The sequence below is a fragment of the Tachypleus tridentatus genome, chromosome 1 (assembly GCF_004210375.1).
Source record: "Tachypleus tridentatus isolate NWPU-2018 chromosome 1, ASM421037v1, whole genome shotgun sequence".
NCBI lineage: Eukaryota > Metazoa > Arthropoda > Merostomata > Xiphosura > Limulidae > Tachypleus > Tachypleus tridentatus.
In genome coordinates this window covers 3,123,907-3,143,252 of record NC_134825.1, presented here as the reverse complement: position 1 = coordinate 3,143,252, position 19,346 = coordinate 3,123,907, and the positions used below count along the sequence as shown (strand labels likewise).

The 19,346-nt window shown below is 34.8% G+C and overlaps 1 protein-coding gene across 1 annotated transcript in view; it reads left to right on the top strand.

Moving 5' to 3' along the window:
• LOC143230906 (CXXC-type zinc finger protein 1-like) overlaps positions 1-19,346 on the top strand; it is a 44,125-nt gene that overhangs the window by 22,444 nt on the left and 2,335 nt on the right. Inside the window, exons 8-13 of the mRNA XM_076465241.1 lie at positions 1,260-1,358; positions 2,547-2,743; positions 5,079-5,286; positions 9,325-9,435; positions 13,709-13,852; positions 14,110-14,262. Coding sequence (XP_076321356.1) covers positions 1,260-1,358; positions 2,547-2,743; positions 5,079-5,286; positions 9,325-9,435; positions 13,709-13,852; positions 14,110-14,262 — 912 coding nt within the window. The remainder of the gene's footprint in view (positions 1-1,259; positions 1,359-2,546; positions 2,744-5,078; positions 5,287-9,324; positions 9,436-13,708; positions 13,853-14,109; positions 14,263-19,346) is intronic.

Genomic DNA, 19,346 nt, shown 5'->3' with positions numbered 1-19,346 from the left:
CCATCTTCTCCTGTGTGACTCTGCTCTATGGATTTGTCAGATTGCCATGCTCTGTCTCATCCCTCACTTTCTGTATGCAAGGTTCTGTCACTTTTAGAGATCTGGTCCTCTATGACACCACTAATTTCATTGACTATGTATATGTGCTCTTCAGTGGGCTCTGCATGATTAATGGAAACTTGCTTAGAATCCCATGGATGATTCATTAACACTTCCTTCTTACTTTGTAGATGATCTCCTTTGATGGTTGATCTGTTTATGGATGCATCCTTTCACAGCTGGGATGCATGGGCTGATCATCAAGAGGCTTCTAGTCATTGGTCTGTCAATGAATGGTCTTTACATTTCAGTGTCGTAGAACTCCTAGCCATTCATCATGCTTTGAGTCACTTTCCATTGTAACTCATTTTCTGGTAAAGAACCATTCTAAAAATTCAATGGTGATAGTTAATCAACAAGGCTACACCTGGTAAAGATCCATCTGTTTTCATATATTAGTTTTATATTGGGCCCATGTGCAAGACATTTGTTTTATTATGTGTCATCTCCTGGGTGCTTTCAACCTCATGGTGGATTATCTACTTTTGCCCCATCAATATTTACCTGATGTAGTGGTTCCTTCAATCTCTCCATTTCCAGTGGCTTTGGAGTCTGTGGGCTTTTTCTCATACTGATGTTTTTGCCACCACCCTCGGTCACTAGTTACCCCACTTTGTTCTTGTTACCTCATTATCAGACTTTGGCTATAGATCCCTTCAGCCAGGATTGATCATACAAATTCTTGTATGTGTATCCTCTTCTCCAATTACTTCATTGGGTAGACTTCCTTTTCCCTGCTACTCCTTGCAGGGTCCTCCTGATCACTCTGTATTGGTCAGCTCAACCTTGGTTTCCTCAGCTACAATCCTGTACTACTTTCCTTTGTAAGCCACAATCTCCAGTACTGCATCCTGCAATTCATGTCTTTCATCTTTTACACCTGGCTTTTCTCTAGTCATTTGTCACTGGTATGATTTCTAAGGTAATGCTATTATTGTGTGTATAACAGATATAGCTTACTAAACTGATATTTGTATTATTAAATTACATAAGATCTTCAGTCAACAATAATTTTAAAGGTATGATTTCTAAGGTAATGCTGTTATTGTGTGTATAACAAGTATATCTCACTAAAAACTGATTTTTATATCATTAAATTACAATTCTGTTTTTACTGTTTTAATTGTAAATATCTATTTTCATATCGTGTGTTCTTTTAGCCAAAGTTAACCTGTTCTGATATTGATGATGTTTATGATCCAAACCTTATTAAGAAGTTTTCTTCACAATCCAAACATGGTCGTAGCACTGTAGGAAAGGTAAGTCTGCTAAGTTTTCTTATATTTATGTTATTTTTATCTTCCATAACTACAACAGGCACTACATGGCTGTTTTTATATCCGTGTTCACATGGGATACACTACATGGCTGTTTTTATATCCGTGTTCACATGGGATGCACTACATGGCTGTTTTTATATCTGTATTCACATGGGATACACTACATGGCTGTTTTTATATCCGTGTTCACATGGGATGCACTACATGGTTGTTTTTATATCCGTTTTCACATGGGATGTACTAAATGGTTGTTTTTATATCCATATTCACATGAGATACACTACATGACTATTGTTCCTGTAGTTGGGATTCATCTTGGTTGTAAGATGTTAATTTTTTGTAAATGTTTGAATGCAGTTTTTACAGCAATGTTAAAGTTGTTAAGTAAGTTAGTAATTTTGTTAACAATTTCTGGTACAAAAGTCAATGAAACAGATTTGCAATGTTCTATGTTGTTGATAATTGAAAGGTTAAAGTTGACTGTATTTTGTACTGTTTTGATGCAAGTCCTATCTATGGTATTAGGGTTGAAACCTTGAGATAGTGATATATTATTTAAGTAATTGATTTCAGTTTGTTAGTCTGTGTGTATAACCTCAATATATCATCAGTATAAAACAAGTCACAAAATACTTTAAGATGGAATTAATCTCTTACACCAATTCAAAACTACAAAAAGGAACATTATTTAGAAACTATAGAAATCACAAAAGCAAACATTGTCTCACTACATTGTGACAATGGCTCTGGCAACATCAGCTGTATTTTCAAGGTCTGTTCACTGCTCATACACTTGACCTCTACCTGTATTCTGTTGCATGTTGACATTGTTTCTGTTACATTTAATCCTTGTGTCTTTCATGTTTGTAGCTATTTATATAAACTTTATATTGCTTAGTGCTGGTCATACATGAAGAAGACAGACCAATGTTCTATCAAAATATGTACTATGTTCCACCATCGATAACACTATTCCTTATGTTTATGAATTGTTCTTTGCCTACCCATTATTATGTTGGTTGACAAAGCTTTTATTTATATTGTTATTTAAAACGTTTGTATTCCTAGAGTTATTCATGGAGAAGTTTAATCTTCTAGTCTTCAGGGGTCCAATATCACATAGATGGTGTTCACTTTCTTTCTGACAAAATAGTTTTTCTCATTCAGACCCAGAAGAAGACCAAGTTGCGTTTATCTACAAAGCACAAGATGGGAAAAGATGACCATCGAAGAGAGAAGGATAAAATCTTCAGTCAGTACGATGGAGAATCCATGAGACAATGCTATGGACCTGGTTGTACAAATGTAGCTCGCTCTTGCTCCAAATATTGCAGTGATGAATGTGGTCTGAAACTTGCAACGAAGTGAGCTTACATCATTACATTGTTAAGCTTTAGACAAGCTTCCTCTATTAGTTTATATATGTATACAGTAATCTACTTTGTAGTTAAAACTATATAAAAGTTGAGAAAATTATTAAGGCACTTGAAAACCAATGAAACCCTTGCATTTTTAACAGATATTTGTCCACCAGAGACAAAATAAGAAATGATGCAATGGGATGTAAACATAGACACAATTTGAAGTCAGTTTGATTGGCTGGGTATGGACTAAAGTCATGTATTAGTTCTGTGGGTGTAGAACACTATATGTCATGACAACTAGCTTAGAAAAAACAATTTATTCATTGTATTTTCTAAATATTTATCTTTCTTGTTATCTTTATTTCATTTTAACTACTATGTTTTTTTATTTTTTTAGTGTTGTCACATGTCTGTCAACGTAAATATTTATAAGGTTTATGCACTTCTAGGCATGGTAAATCAACATTATTACAAGGTTGAAATGAACCAGAATATAATTACAAGAATTTGCTAGAAGAAAGAAATCAGAATTCTTGAGAAAATGTTGTAGCTGGTCATTGAGTTGAAGTAAACAGACATTTATTTTCCAAGAGAATGGTACTTTATGTAGAATGTAATTGTTGCTGGCTATTTGTCAGTTTCTGTCTTTGTTTTAACTGATTACTTAGCTGAGGACATGCCCAAGAATTACAAGAGAAAATCTTACATACAGTTTTTAATGTTAGACTGAGGGTGATTTCTCATTGTTGTTTTTTTTTCTAATGGTAAACCAAAGATAGGTTCTCATTGTGTGTTGCTGGCACATTCAATTCTGTTAGTCTTTGTATCAAAGTTTATTTTAATACTTTGATAACTGGTTCTACCATTTAACTTATCTTGGTCAGTGGTGTTTTACAATATTTTGTTTAGGTGTGATATTATAATGTTGATTTTGTTTTCAATTCACTATAAAGAACGTTTATGTGAGGAAGAAGTTGTCAGGTCTAAATTTAATAGATGTGTGGGGTTAGTATGTGGATAGGTTCAGTATCAGCAGTCCAAATGGAGGAGTCATCAGTGTAGTGTTCCAGGTGTGTAGAGTCATCAGTGTAGTGTTCCAGGTGTGCAGTTTTATAGTGCTTTCCTCTAAGATTTGTCTCCCTCTATCTCTTTAAGTGTATTAGCCAGATTAGAAGACATCTCTCTATCCTTGATGGTACTGTTTACCTGTATATTGTGCTCAGTGTTGAATTTAATTATTCATTTTCCAGTTAAGTTTGGTTTAGTCAGTTACTTTTTAGCTGCTCAGAAAGAACTGTTAAACAGATTAATGTTTCTGAAATTTTAGGAGCTTAATCAGATAAAATATTAATGTAAAGAAGTGCTATTGTAAAGAAAAGAGGTAGTGGTCCTTTGTCTTTAATGATGGTGATCCATTGTTTTGTAGGAGTGTGTCTTTATTCATACAGTGGTCAGCATAATCTTATATCTTTTCACTTGCCATGTTTTTATTTATTATAAATTAATTTTAAGCCTAGGTTGTTGTTCCCCACTGGTACAGCTGTAAGTCTGCAGATTTACAACTCTAAAATCAGGGGTTTGGTTCCCCTCGGTGGACTCAGCAGAGGACCTGATGTGGCTCTGCTATAAGAAAACAAACAATCATGTCATTTTAGGCCTGGCATGGCTAGGTGGTTAAGGCACTTGACTCATAATCTGAGGGTCGCTGGTTCTAATCCCCATCACACCAAATATGCTTGCCCTTTCAGCCATGGGGGCATTGTAAAGTGACTATCAGTCTCACTATTCATTGGTAAAAGATTAGCCCAAGAGTTGACAGTGGGTGGTGATGACTAGCTATCTTCCCTCTAGTCTTGCACTGCTAAATTAGGGATGACTGGTGTAGATATCCCTCGAGTAGCTTTGCGAAAAATTCAAAACAAACCAAACCACTCTGGGTTCCTTACATCTGAATATTTTGCTGAATGGAAAAATATGTTTCCTGTCAAATATTGAGAAGTGTTTTATGTAAATATAACTGAATTGAAGAAATTGTTTGTTGTGCATCACTTTGCAAACTCTGTTCTGGGAATCAATGTTGATAGATGTCATCAAGTTGGGGATATACTTTTTGTTGTTGTTGTTAGCAGTTGCAAAACCTTTGCAGATATTTTTTTCTCTTTTTGTGAACTCTGTCTTAGGATTTTGTGGTAGTAGATGTCATCAAGCTTGGAATGTAGTGTTTTTATGCTGACATCTTTTCTAAGCAAACCTTTGGTCAAACCCAAATGGCTCTTCTTTTGCAGTTGACTGAAGTTCTTCTGAATGCTAATTTTGCCAATTTCTTTTTATGCAGTCGGATATATGAAATCTTGCCACACCGTATCCAGCAGTGGCAAAGTACACCATGCTGGGCAGAAGAAAGCAATCAGAGAACATTAGAAAAAATTCGAAGAGACCAACAGGAAGCTCGAAGGATTCTCAAGGAACTGGAAGAAAAGGAAGAAGAATTAGAAGAACTTATCAAAGAAGCCAAGAAGACATCACTCGCTCATGATGATGAGGTTGGTTGTTATCCTTATATGAAAGTAATAGTTCAAAAGACAGGTTACTCAAAGAAGTCAAGAAGACATCACTTGCTCATGATGATGAGGTTGGTTGTTATCCTTATATGAAAGTAATAGTTCAAAAGACAGGTAACTCAAAGAAGTCAAGAAGACATCACTCGCTTATGATGATGAGGTTGGTTGTTATCCTTATATGAAAGTAACAGTTCAAAAGACAAGTAACTCAAAGAAGCCAAGAAGACATCACTCGCTCATGATAATGAGGTTGGTTGTTATCCTTATATGAAAGTAATAGTTAAATGACAAGTAACTCAAAGAAGCCAAGAATACATCACTCACTCATGAGGATGAGGTTGGTTGTTATCCTTATATGAAAGTAATAGTTAAATGACAAGTAACTCAAAAAAGTCAAGAAGACATCACTCACTCATGATGATGAGGTTGGTTGTTATCCTTATATGAAAGTAATAGTTAACTGACAAGTAACTCAAAAAAGTCAAGAAGACATCACTCACTCATGATGATGAGGTTGGTTGTTATCCTTATATGAAAGTAATAGTTAAATGACAAGTAACGTAATGTTTTCAATTGTTTCACATTCAGCTTTAGCCTGTAATGCTATTAGAAAGACATTGTGTTGTAAGTACTTTGTGCAACTTTTGTGAAATGTCTTGACAGAAATAAAATAAGTAGATGAAGCTGTTTGAAACTTGATGAGAACTTTCTTAAATATATGCAAGTTTTTTTTTGGATATATCTAATAAAAAGTTGTTATTTAATGTTATTTACACCCAGACTCTGATTAGTTCATGTTCGATATGATTTTCAGGATAAAATACTGGTTTTTGTATCTCACTGTTTCATATTGTATTTACATAATCTTTAGGATCTCCTAAGTGAATATCTGAAGGTTTTTAATGCCAATGTTTTCTCTACCATATTACTAACTGTAGCTATTATCATCAACATACAGTACAATGAAGTGTCTAAAATTAAGAAATGGAAATATATATATAACCTTTTATCTGTTCATTGAATAATCTTGTAGTACCTTTTTGGGTTATATAAACAATTTTATGTTTTTACTTTTTCCTTGATAGTTTGTTTTTAATGCTTTATCTTTGATTATTTATGTTAGCACACATTAATAGGCAATGTAACATAAACATCAGTGGTGATGGTTTAGCCCCCAGCATAATATTGTAAGGTTTGATAACCTTAAGAATGATAGTTGAGGGAGTAATTTTAAAAAAAAACCATAAATCTCTTCAGGTAGGAATTTTAACACACAAATATAATTAACCCTGTTGCAATGGATCGGGTGTCAAAGGCCATTTCATCATTTTGTGGACTTGCATTCAAAATTTTATTGAACTAGTATTTTGTGAACTTGTTTCAATACCTTTGGAATTGAATTGTAGATCATAATTCAAACTTTAACATTATATATAAGTTAACTTCTTAATTTAAAAATAAATATTGAAATAACACACTGAAATATAGATTTTAGTTAGTCACATGGTATGTTGAATGTAGCACTGTTTAAAATTAGGATTTGTGATGTCAAAATACCAACTCTATGGTTTCATACAAATTAGGAACTCAAATTACTAATACTGACAAGCTGGAATATAAAATAATAACACCATACCTTTTTGTTTTGCTGATATATGGCTTATATACTGAATTAAACATGGTGGCTTTGTTCAATTCTTTACATTTTTTAAAATTGTTCCTTATGTACACTTACTTCAACACATGACATGTGAACAACCAATCAACAGTTTGGAATGTTCTCAGAATGGTTTCCCTGCCATTTTAATCTTTAAAAAACCTTCCACATTCTTTTGATTCAGGATTTCAATGAGGTAGGCTGTGTCTTTAGTCTGCTCAGAGTTTCATATTTTATAAAATATAAATAAAACTTAGTTAGTGAGCATAATAAATTATAATAGAATTACATGGTATTAGTGTAGTTATTCATGATTTATTGGTTATTCAACTGTATATACAAAACCTAAAAAAATTTTGGTATTAACAGCCAAGTACAAAGGTTGAAGTGAGAAAAGCTAATTGTTTGCTTTACTTCTTGGTTTATTGTCCTATATTTTAAGAAAAGTAATAATTTATTTCTAAATAGTAATGATTTATAATGTATAATAATTGAAATGTGACCATATGTTACAAAATACTAGTCCACTAAAACACAGCCAAGACAGGGAAAACTAAAGGCAGTTTTATTTTACTGGATACATGACCTGAGTGCATGTGCCTGTGTCAGTGAAAGTTAAGTAGCATTAGGTATGCATGACTGGACAGTCAATATAATAAAAAATAATAAATATATAGCATTATGAGACCAGCTAGTTAAGCTAAAAATTTGTATTTTTTTGTTATAATATGTAGTCATACTAGCATGAAAAAAATCATAATTTATATTTCCTAATTTTTGTATGATGGTTACGAGGTTGGTCAATTTACAGACCCCACATAGTTAGAGTATAGAAAATAACGTAAAATATAAAGTCTTGCTGAAGACAAACATTTCAAATCTATTTAGGAGGTTTTAGAGATTATACAAATAATATTTGAGTTTTTTTAAAGCATACATGAAACCACCTTGCACTCAGACTAGTAATGATTATACAAATAATATTTGAGTTTTTTTAAAGCATACATGAAATCACCTTGCACTGAGACTAGTAACGATATAGATTTGTTTTTCATAACCAAATTTTAGTAACATTTCATTAAAAACTTATTTTTTTTGCATGCAAAATGTTTGTAATGTTTACTAAAAGTAACAAATTTTGTGGACATACACAAGTTATGTCAACAGTTATAATGCAAATGTGTCGATAAACTTTTGTTTATTATGAAGATGACATTTCCTTCTTGTGATGAATCTGACATGTTGTGGTATCATCATCCATGATGACAGTCAATTTTCTCTTATTTCTTGCCATCTTTAACTTTTCTTCAGCATCCTGGTGCATTACTGCTGGTTTATGATTTGCAACATGTAAATTTTGTAACAAACATAGCTCCTCTTCTCCATTTTATCTGTTAACCTCTTGTGACCTTTGGGGGCACTCTACTTCTGGTCAGCCGTTCTTTTTTCTGACTTTAACTGGTTATTTTTGGACTTACCAGTTATACTCCTTCCATGGGTTTCCATATACTGTCCTGTTAGTTCCATCTTAGTTGTGTCTTTCAGTGCTCTCTCTTTTAGGGACAATGACATCTCTGGAGTACATGAATAAAACAATTTAATTATAAATAGAGGTATACTGTTACAAACCTTGAGCTACTTAGGATAAATATATGTAGTTTCATGTTACCATTTGAAGCCATTCTAAAAGGAAAAAAGGCTTAGTTAGATTTATTTTAATTTTTTTTCATGATTGGGAGGTCATTCAAATTGATCAATCCCATTTTGAGATAGGAGAGAGAAAATAATAGATATTATATAGTTTTACTGATTAAAAACATTCAAAACGCATTTAAGAGGCTTTAGGAATTACACATAAGAAATTTGAGATTTTTGAGATAAGGAAAAATATTTTTAATTTTAACATGAAGCTTACTTTGCACATAAAATATTCAAAACAAATACAGTATATTCATGGACAAATCATTATTTTATTAAAAATACTTCACCAAATTTTTTTGTGAAAGACTGATAATATTAACTGAAAGACTGCTAAGATATACACACTGTATTGAATGAAGTATCACATCTAAAAAGACTTGAAATGAGTACAAAGAGGTCACATGGTTGATCAAATTCTTTATTGAGAGAGTTAACTTCAGATATAAAAACATAGGTGACATACCAATCCTTTCCAAATACACTTCTTTAGTATAACTAAATTGTTTACTGTGAAACATAAGTTACATTTTATAGTGGAATTTTGTTTACTTTAAAACATATGTTTTGTTTCTATTATACCTGTGATTTTGAATTTAGTTTTGTTTACTGTAAAGTTTAAATTGTGTGTTAGACAGCTATAACTGTGTGTGCATGTTTTTCAGAGCCAGGAAGGCGAAACAGATGAAGGAGAGCTAAGTGTATATTGTGTAACTTGTGGCCATGAAATTGGAGCAAGAACAGCACTGAAGCACATGGAGAAATGTTTCAACAAGGTAAAATGCAGGACGTTTGTTGTTAAAATCTTTATGTAATTAAATATATATACTTTTTAAATAAAACATGTTTGAAAAACATTTATATGAAAAACTACAAAGAGGAAAGCTTTTGAAATTTTACATTGAAGTGAAAGATGTGCTTCTTTCCAGGTATCTAATGATATTATCTATAAAATATTAAATTCAGCTCTTTTTACTGCAACTTAAAGCAGTATTAATGTGAATTTAAGTAGTTTTCAAATAGTATTGCTTTGCGCTGTCAGAGTTGCAGTAAATTCTATCCTAATGAATGTAATGTTTTTATATTATTATGAAGCATTTTACTGTTACAAACATTTTATACTTGTGTTTATTCACACCTAACCAAGTTAAAAAGTGGTGTTATTCAGATATAACCAGGTTAGCAAGTGTGTTATTCACACGTAACCAGGTTAGAAAGTGTGTGTGTTATTCAGATATAACCAGGTTAGAAGTGTGTTATTCACACATAATCAGGCTAGGAAGTGGTGTTATTCACATGTAACCTGGTTAGAAAGTGTGTTATTCAGACATAACCAGGTTAGGAAGTGTGCATTATTCAGACATAACCAGGTTAGGAAGTGTGTGTGTTATTCAGATATAAGCAGGTTAGAAGTGTGCATTATTCAGACATACCCAGGTTAGGAAGTGTGCGTGATTCAGGCGTAACCAGGTTAGGAAGTGTGCGTGATTCAGGCGTAACCAGGTTAGGAAGTGTGCGTGATTCAGGCGTAACCAGGTTAGGAAGTGTGCGTGATTCAGGCTTAACCAGGTTAGGAAGTGTGCGTGATTCAGGCTTAACCAGGTTAGGAAGTGTGCGTGATTCAGACATAACCAGGTTAGGAAGTGTGCGTGGTTCAGGCATAACCAGGTTAGGAAGTGTGCATTATTCAGACATAACCAGGTTAGGAAGTGTGCGTTATTCAGACATACCCTGGTTAGGAAGTGTGCGTGATTTAGGCATAATCAGGTTAGGAAGTGGGCGTTATTCAGAGAGAATACATAACTTCCACTCACATATAGTTCTCTGTATTTGATGCTTTTATCTATATATGAGCATTTTTGTGGTTGTTTCTGGCCTTTTGTCTCCTATCTGATCTCATGTTCCTTCATGTGGTGTTGTATACAAATGAGCATGTGACATGAACTCCTAGTGCAGCCGGTTTCTTCTGTAGCTCTGTTCAGTCATCATGTTTGGCACTCATGTTCTCAGATGTTTTTTTAACTTGCATGAGATTTTTAAACATCAATATTTTATTGTAGTTTGTACAAAGCAAACTTGTAGAAAGAGAATTCTGTAACTCTTATCCTTCACAACATGTATTTTGTAGAGATGGTCTATGAGTGAATATAAGGACTTTTTTCACTCGAGACTGCCTACTAAAATGATGTTGGGAACTTTATATCTCAGGGGTCATGGTGGCCATCTTGCAGTGGGTGGTATTGCCTTGCAAATAGTTGGGGCATTTTTCATGTCTTCACACATTTCTTTTCTATGTAAAGTGGCTTTTTGGCTATTTTTTGCCATCACCTAAATTTGGAAAAATTTCTTTTAGTGTCGATGTGAATCTGTCTTGATATTCTGTGATCGTCTGTCACATTGCTTCTCAAGTATTTTACCTTCATTTTCTTTTATTCCTTATTGTTAATTCTCCCTTCTTCAGGATATTATGTTATTCCACTGATATCCCCCAAAAACAAGGTATGTGCTTTGGCTTACAATCAAGCTGAAACTCATATTTTGAACTTTGGAGTTTCTTCTTCCACCTTCTGTTACATTATCTTTTGTTAGCCTTTCTCAAGCTCACTTTTTCCCATTTCAATTGTGTGAAGTGGACAAATGATGAAAATAGTGTGAGGGTTGGGTTGTTTACATGCCAGCCTAAATAGTCTCCTCTAATTGCAAATGGAAGTGGATAAGGTGCTGAATTTGATGATAATACACCTGGAAGCACTTACATGCATCTCATCCAATGAATAATGCACAACATGGATAATTAAGATTAATGGGAGGAAGATCACAAGTTGAAGAATATCATGGAATGAAGGAACCAGGATTGGGAACTACAAAAGGAAGGACCAAATAACAATAGAGTTAACTTACAAGACAGAGGAAGTGAGCAGGATCCAAGTGACAATAAAGATGTGAATACTTTGTCACCCTCACATGCCACTGGAGAGGATTGATGAAAACAAATGATGACGTATATCTGAATGTGGATAACAACAGGTGATAAGGAAGACAAAGGTTTCAAAGAGGAGGAGGGGAGGATAAGGGCATGGAAGATAACATTCAGATTCCAGATGGGAAGGCAGAAAGGAACAGAAGAGCATAGTTAAGCTAGGAAATAAAAACAGTAGCAATGGAAAAACTGGTTAGTAGTAGAGAATAACAAGAAATATACAACACTAATTATTCCTGGTAAAAAAAAACCCACATGAATTCAGAGAGATGGGGAACAAAAAGTGATAAGGGAAGAATAATGATGGAGTTGCCAATTTAACATTTTTGCTGATTTACCAAGAAGGAAGACCAGTAAACATAATGGAAAGGTTAAAGATGAAGTGAATCAAGACATTGGATAAAATCTTACGTGTAAAGCCAGAGTGGCAACATGGTTAGGTGGGAAAGAAATACAAGGTTAAAAAATGAATAAGAGGGTAAAGGAGTAGAATAAAAGTGTTGTTGGAAGGCTCAACAGAGGAAACCACAACTGAAAAAGCTGAAAGGGCATCACATAAAGGACTCAACCTGTAGAACATGAAGAAGAAAAGTATAGAAGGTAAACATAAAGGGAAAAGACTGGACTAGTCCAAACTGAATACATCCATTCTTGGTGTCAATGTTTATGAGGTCAAAGAGCAGAATAAGCAAAACCTGGCATGTTTTAAAAGTGGCAATGACATTGATGTGAGTGGTGCCCATAGACAAACACAAGAACTGAAGGATCGCCCCATGGGAACTTGTTTTGTTGAGATATGGTAAAATTCAGGGTATCCAGTTAGTCACAAGGAAGACTTACTGAGAATGAGCTCCAGGAAGTTGAGAAACAAAGACTGATACAGACTACCACAATTCAAATAATTCATTACCAGACTTGTACTACTAGAAGAGCCAAAGCCTGAAAAACCACTAAAAGTTTAAAAACATTGAAATGAAGTGTTGATTCCTCTAGAATTAATTGACTTGAAGTTTTAAAACAGTTCAGAGAAGTTACTCCTTCCTAGCATGTAAACATCAGTAAACAAAATGAAGACCAGACTTGAGGTACTGGTGAGCAGGAAGATAGATAGAGGAAAATAAGGGATCCTAAGAAAGGTTCCACAGATTGTATAGAGTTTGCTGAGAAAGATGCATATGAGCACATCCTGAGGAAATAAAGGGTTCCATGAAACCTGAAGTCTCCAAATGAGAGAACCTTTCACATAGTAAGATAAGGAAAAGACAAGAGTTGTGGAAACCAAACTCTCTATAGCCCCAGATGAAGTGGAGAAGACTAGGCCATGTTGAGATTGAAAATGAAGAACCCATCCTTTAGAGTCTCATACCTTTCACCCTTCCTTCTCACTTTTAGTGCATCTTACTTTCTTGTCATAAAGTAATGATTTAACAATCAGTGTAGAGGGAGCCATCTTCACTAGTGTGCACTGCTTTTGATGGAGGGCTGTGCCACGCTTGCAACAGTGCAGCAGTGTCACTTGGACACATGAGGTTAGGTAGGAGCCTTAAGACTACTATATAGAAGACAGTGGTGAATTTGGACAGGTGTATGTGTGAACTACTGGTGTGCATATAGAAGACAGTGGTGAATTTGGACAGGTGTATGTGTGAACTACTGGTGTGCATATAGAAGACGGTGGTGAATTTGGACAAGTGTATGTGTGAGAGGAAGTGAGAATCTACCAGAAATACATTTTTAGTGTTGGAAAACATTAACATTTGATCTAACATCTGTACTTGTGTTCTTTCAGTGGTAACTACATTAAAAAGTGTGTTATTCTGATGTTTCATCTATACTCATGTTCTTTCAGACATGACTACATTAGGAAGTGTTCTTTCAGACATAACTATGTTAGGAAGTGTTATTTTCATGTAATATCTATACATGTTTTCTTTAAGACATAACTAGATTAGGAATTGTGTGTTATTTTAATGTAATATCTATAAATGTATTCTTTCAGACATATCTACATTAGGAATGTAGGAATATCTACATTACTTTAATGTAACAACTTCCTTTTGTTTACTTAGTATGAAAGCCAGACTTTTGTTGCATCTTACTTCAAAACGAGAATTGAAGGGAACAGCATGTTCTGTGACTATTATAACCCTCAACAACGAACATATTGTAAGAGACTACGAATACTCTGTCCAGAACACTCCAAAGACCCTAAGGTTAGTACCAGTAACTCTGTTTATTTAATTGTGTTTTATGCTTTATGCTTGAAAACAAAATAACTTTTTGATTAGAGAAAGATTTCTACTTATAATGAAACTGAAAATGAACTGGTGATGAGAATAGCTAAACATACTTTGTATGTTCCTGTTTGTTAAGATAATAGAAACTGTATTGTTGTTATAGTGTAGAACTGAATTAAAGGTTTGTATCTATGTAGTTTTTAAACTCTAATACAGTTATCTATGTTTCTAAGGTTGCTGATGATGAAGTCTGTGGTTGCCCTCTATTAGTCAATGTTTTTGAAAAGAGTGGAGAATTTTGCAGAATGCCCAAAAAGAAATGTTTAAAACATTTTTGTTGGGAAAAACTTAGAAGAGCAGAGATAGATATGGAACGTGTGCAGCAGGTTTGTGATGTTGAATTTTATTAAAGTATTGTTCAACGTGTAAGTATTATAAAAGCAGTAAATAAGTTTATAAGTAGTGTTTAAATAGTAAATATATGAATAAATAGTGGGTAGTGATTATTTGAATGGCCTTGCTTTGTTTTTATGATAGATGTAGTGTTAATGAAAGTGAGTTTGAGATTACTTTTTAACCTTTGGTGTAACTGTGATTCAAAAAACATAATAATGAAACTTCATGAAAGTATACTATTTAACTTGTATTGTTTATAAAAACAGAGTACAAAGGTTTAGTATGTTGTTGTGTTTAACTTTTGTTGATGTTTCAGGCCTAAACTGTAAACCTCCTATTACCTATGTGAGCAATAAATAAGGTTTAATGTTAAATCACTGTTTTGTTATCATTATTAGACTTTTTAGCCAATGATTTTTCACCATTTCAAGCTTACATCTGCTGTGTGTAAGACTTGTATTCTCTGCATCCAAACCTCAAAATATAGCCCTTACAGTAAGATGTGTAATTAAATGGTCAAGATATTCCTAAACATTAAACCAAACCTTAACATACCACCCAAAAGTATGTTTTTATAATTAGGGTATTTTTATCCATAGGTGTATTTATAGTAACTGTGAACTTTGCATAAAGACAGTATATTTTTGTATCTGTAGTTGTTTTTTCAGTTACTGTGAAGTTTCCATAACTAGGGTCCATTTTTCTTTCTGATAGAATGCCTTACCTCACTCACATATTAGCTTTTCCCAGTTTTATGTGCACAATATTTCCCTCACCACCAGCCATAAGGTTGTCTTATAAACTTGTATTGACACATGCTATTACTGTGCTATAACATGCAAAGTAACATGAGACAGCCCTACACCAATACATATCCTCCTAGCACAGCTGACTCCCTCTGGACTGATTGTCATCACTTCTCAAATGGCACTTGCTTGTTTAGATATATTATTTTTCCTCACACAAGTGGTTTAACTTTTCACTTTTTTTGTTGCTTTATGCAATTTTTGAAAGAACATTATTGATTACTTTCCACATTATAATGATTTATATAATTACTGCTTGATCTAACATCATCCACAAGATCTTATTTAAGTAAGACAGACAACAGTTCTCATTGAGCTCCTTTGTTTAGGAGTTGTCAGCCCCATAATGTCTGTTGAGAGGTTGTCAGCCATGATGCATGAAGAGTTGGAGTCCTATCAGCAGCCTGATCCTTCCTGTACTGATATCCCTTACTTGTAGGATTCTGTAGGACAACAATTTAGACAGGCTTTTGTTGCACCTTCACAATCTGCTGCCATTTCTGATTTTTCATAGATATATTTTTTTAGGTGTGTTACCTTTTGCTCCTTTCTCCTGTATCTTATGATTCTTCCCCTTCCTTTCTGCATTCAGGCCTTGCTACTGATTGTTTTGTTTTACTTCCTTCTCCTGACATTCAGGTCCTGCTAATGATTGTTTTGTTTTACTTCCTTCTCCTGACATTCAGGTCCTGCTAATGATTGTTTTGTTTTACTTCCTTCCCCTAACATTCAGGCCCTGCTAATGATTGTTTTGTTTTACTTCTTTCTCCTGACATTCAGGCCCTGCTAATGAATGTTTTGTTTTACTTCCTTCCCCTAACATTCAGGCCCTGCTAATGATTGTTTTGTTTTACTTCTTTCTCCTGACATTCAGGCCCTGCTAATGATTGTTTTGTTTTACCTCTTTCTGCTGACATTCAGGCCCTGCTGCTGATTGTTTTGTTTTACTTCTTTCTCCTGACATTCAGGCCCTGCTAATGAATGTTTTGTTTTACTTCCCCTGACATTCAGGCCCTGCTAATGAATGTTTTGTTTTACCTCCTTCTCCTGACATTCAGGCCCTGCTGCTGATTGTTTTGTTTTACTTCTTTCTCCTGACATTCAGGCCCTGCTAATGAATGTTTTGTTTTACCTCCTTTTCCTGACATTCAGGCCCTGCTGCTGATTGTTTTGTTTTACCTTTTCTGCTGACATTCAGGCCCTGCTAATGATTGTTTTGTTTTACCTCTTTCTGCTGACATTCAGGCCCTGGTAATGATTATTTTGTTTTACTTTCTCTGGACATTCAGGTCCAGACTTATCAAGTTTTAACTCACCTTTATTTTTATGCTGGCCCAGCATGACTTGGTTTATTTAATAGGCTGAATTTCTCTTTTTTGGACTTCCATAATTTGGAGTTACTTATACAAGCTTGAAGGTCAGATCCCTTATCTTCCCTTTTACCAGCTCTATTCTCATGTCTCATGCATACAACTCTATTGCACTATCTTTCCTTCATCTTTGCTCTTTCCAGTGCTATCCACTGTTCACCTGAAAGATTACAGGCAAGTACTTATACTCTCATCTCTTCTATGCTTGCATGTTTATCTTCTCCTGGTTTATCTCTCTATACATGGTTGCTTTCATGTTGGGAGTTATTAGGTAGGAACATCCTACTTTCTTAGTTCCTTTTCTGAGCTTATTATCTCTGTTACCTTTCTCTGGCTTCCTGTCCTTCCTAAGCCTCTCCTACACTTCTAATCCTGTTCCTTCCTTCAGCTTCCTCTCTTTTCCCTTTTTGTATTTCTGCTACGACCCATCATTACTGTCACTGTTGTCTTCACCATCATCAGTATTGACTGTGACTATCCATTAGATTTGGGCAAAACAGATGTATGTTTGGCTCAGGTTGCAGATTTTTAGTGCCTATTTGCAGCCAGTTGTTGGGTCCTTCAACTGTTATCAAAGGGATTAATTCTTCATTTTTCTCTTCTTCCTTCTTTATTCACATTCCCATATCATTCCCTCCTCTGTGGAATGCAGTTTGATACCAGCATCTATAAGAAAGAGTTTTGAAGCTCTTAACAAAAGACACTATAAAATGATTTTTTTTTCACATCTCTTCATTGTTTTCAAGAAAACAGGAGATTGATGTCCAGCTATTGATCTTTTGAGCTTCAACTGCTTCATCAGTCTTTCTTTTTACTGTAAAGGTTTTCTTTGCAGTTTCACAGGTCTTCTTGCCAGGTCTTTGAATGACCAAGGTTACTGTCTCATAAGCTTTATCTTCACTTTCTATTTTCACCTGCTTTCAGGAGTTGCCTTTGGTTTGTTCACTGAGGTCAAGTGTTTCAATTCTTTGCTGTCCCTTTTAATCTAGCTTTGAGCCCATATTTTTTTTATCAGGTAGTCAGACTTTTGCTCTTCAAATTCATTGACTAGGACCATAGTTTCACCATTATATTGACATCTGGCTCCTTTTGACTGTTCCAACAGCTTCCAGTGACCATACTCTTCCTTCAAGAATATTCAAATCTGGATTGATGATGAAACAGAAGTCTCATCTCACACCAGTTCAGTACCTTGTTAATTTGGGTGTGTTTTTCAATTCACATTTAATCTTGACTCAGCCATCTTAGCTTGAGAGACATGGAATGCTTATTTTGTAACCCAGTGTTCTCTCTTACTGTCACTGTACAGGAAGTTTTTTTTCTTTTGAAGACTTAGTTATCCTTGGAGTCCCTTATCCCTTTGGGTCACATTCATGTTATTCATCTTCAGTGGACTCTGTACCATCAGTGGAACTTCACTCAGGATATCTTGTTTTTCCAGTGTTTGCCTTCTTTCTTCCCTACTCATTGACTTGTCCTGATAGCTTGTCAAAGCCAATACCACAGAAGGAGTTTCTGTTCCTCCCTCTTGTCTGGATCTCCATCTGTTTGCAGGTGCATCTTTGAAGATTTAGGGTACATATGTAGGCTCTCAAGAAGTGTTAGGTTGATAGTACCCACAGTAAATCATCCTTTCATATCAATTTCTTAGCACTTTTGATGGTATGCCAAGCATTTGATCATTTTACTTTGATGGTTTTTGGTAATCTAGACAAGTGTATATTTGTCTCTCGTTTGAGTTACCATGAGTCACCCAGTCTTCCTGTCACTGTTTCCACATACTCAGTCTCCTTTTCTGGGCCTGTTCTTTACAACTACATCTTATTTCTTATCATATTGTGGGTGTCTTAAATTTGGTAATCTAGACAAGTGTATATTTGTCTCTCGTTTGAGTTACCATGAGTCACCCAGTCTTCCTGTCACTGTTTCCACATACTCAGTCTCCTTTTCTGGGCCTGTTCTTTACAACTACATCTTATTTCTTATCATATTGTGGGTGTCTTAAATTTGGTAATCTAGACAAGTGTATATTTGTCTCTCGTTTGAGTTACCATGAGTCACCCAGTCTTCCTGTCACTGTTTCCACATACTCAGTCTCCTTTTCTGGGCCTGTTCTTTACAACTACATCTTATTTCTTATCATATTGTGGGTGTCTTAAATTTGGTAATCTAGACAAGTGTATATTTGTCTCTCGCTTGAGTTACCATGAGTCACCCAGTCTTCCTGTCACTGTTTCCACATACTCAGTCTCCTTTTCTGGGCCTGTTCTTTACAACTACATCTTATTTCTTATCATATTGTGGGTGTCTTAAATTTGGTAATCTAGACAAGTGTATATTTGTCTCTCGTTTGAGTTACCATGAGTCACCCAGTCTTCCTGTCACTGTTTCCACATACTCAGTCTCCTTTTCTGGGCCTGTTCTTTACAACTACATCTTATTTCTTATCATATTGTGGGTGTCTTAAATTTGGTAATCTAGACAAGTGTATATTTGTCTCTCGCTTGAGTTACCATGAGTCACCCAGTCTTCCTGTCACTGTTTCCACATACTCAGTCTCCTTTTCTGGGCCTGTTCTTTACAACTACATCTTATTTCTTATCATATTGTGGGTGTCTTAAATTTTGTTACAGATTATCTTACAGCTGGGAACTTCTTTTCTGGATTCATCATAACACTAAATTTCTTGATTTATAGTCCTTCAGCTCTTGCTATGGATGTGTTCAGTCAGGACTAGTTCTTCCCGTTTAGGACACATTTTTGAGTCCTTCTCAGTTCTCACTCCTGATCAGCTCAGCCATGGTTTCCACTGTTGGTTGTTCTCTGGTCCTCTGTCTCGCTTCCTACTCATGTAGCCCCACTTCTCTCTCTGTTTCATCAGATGGTTTTGCCACTCCA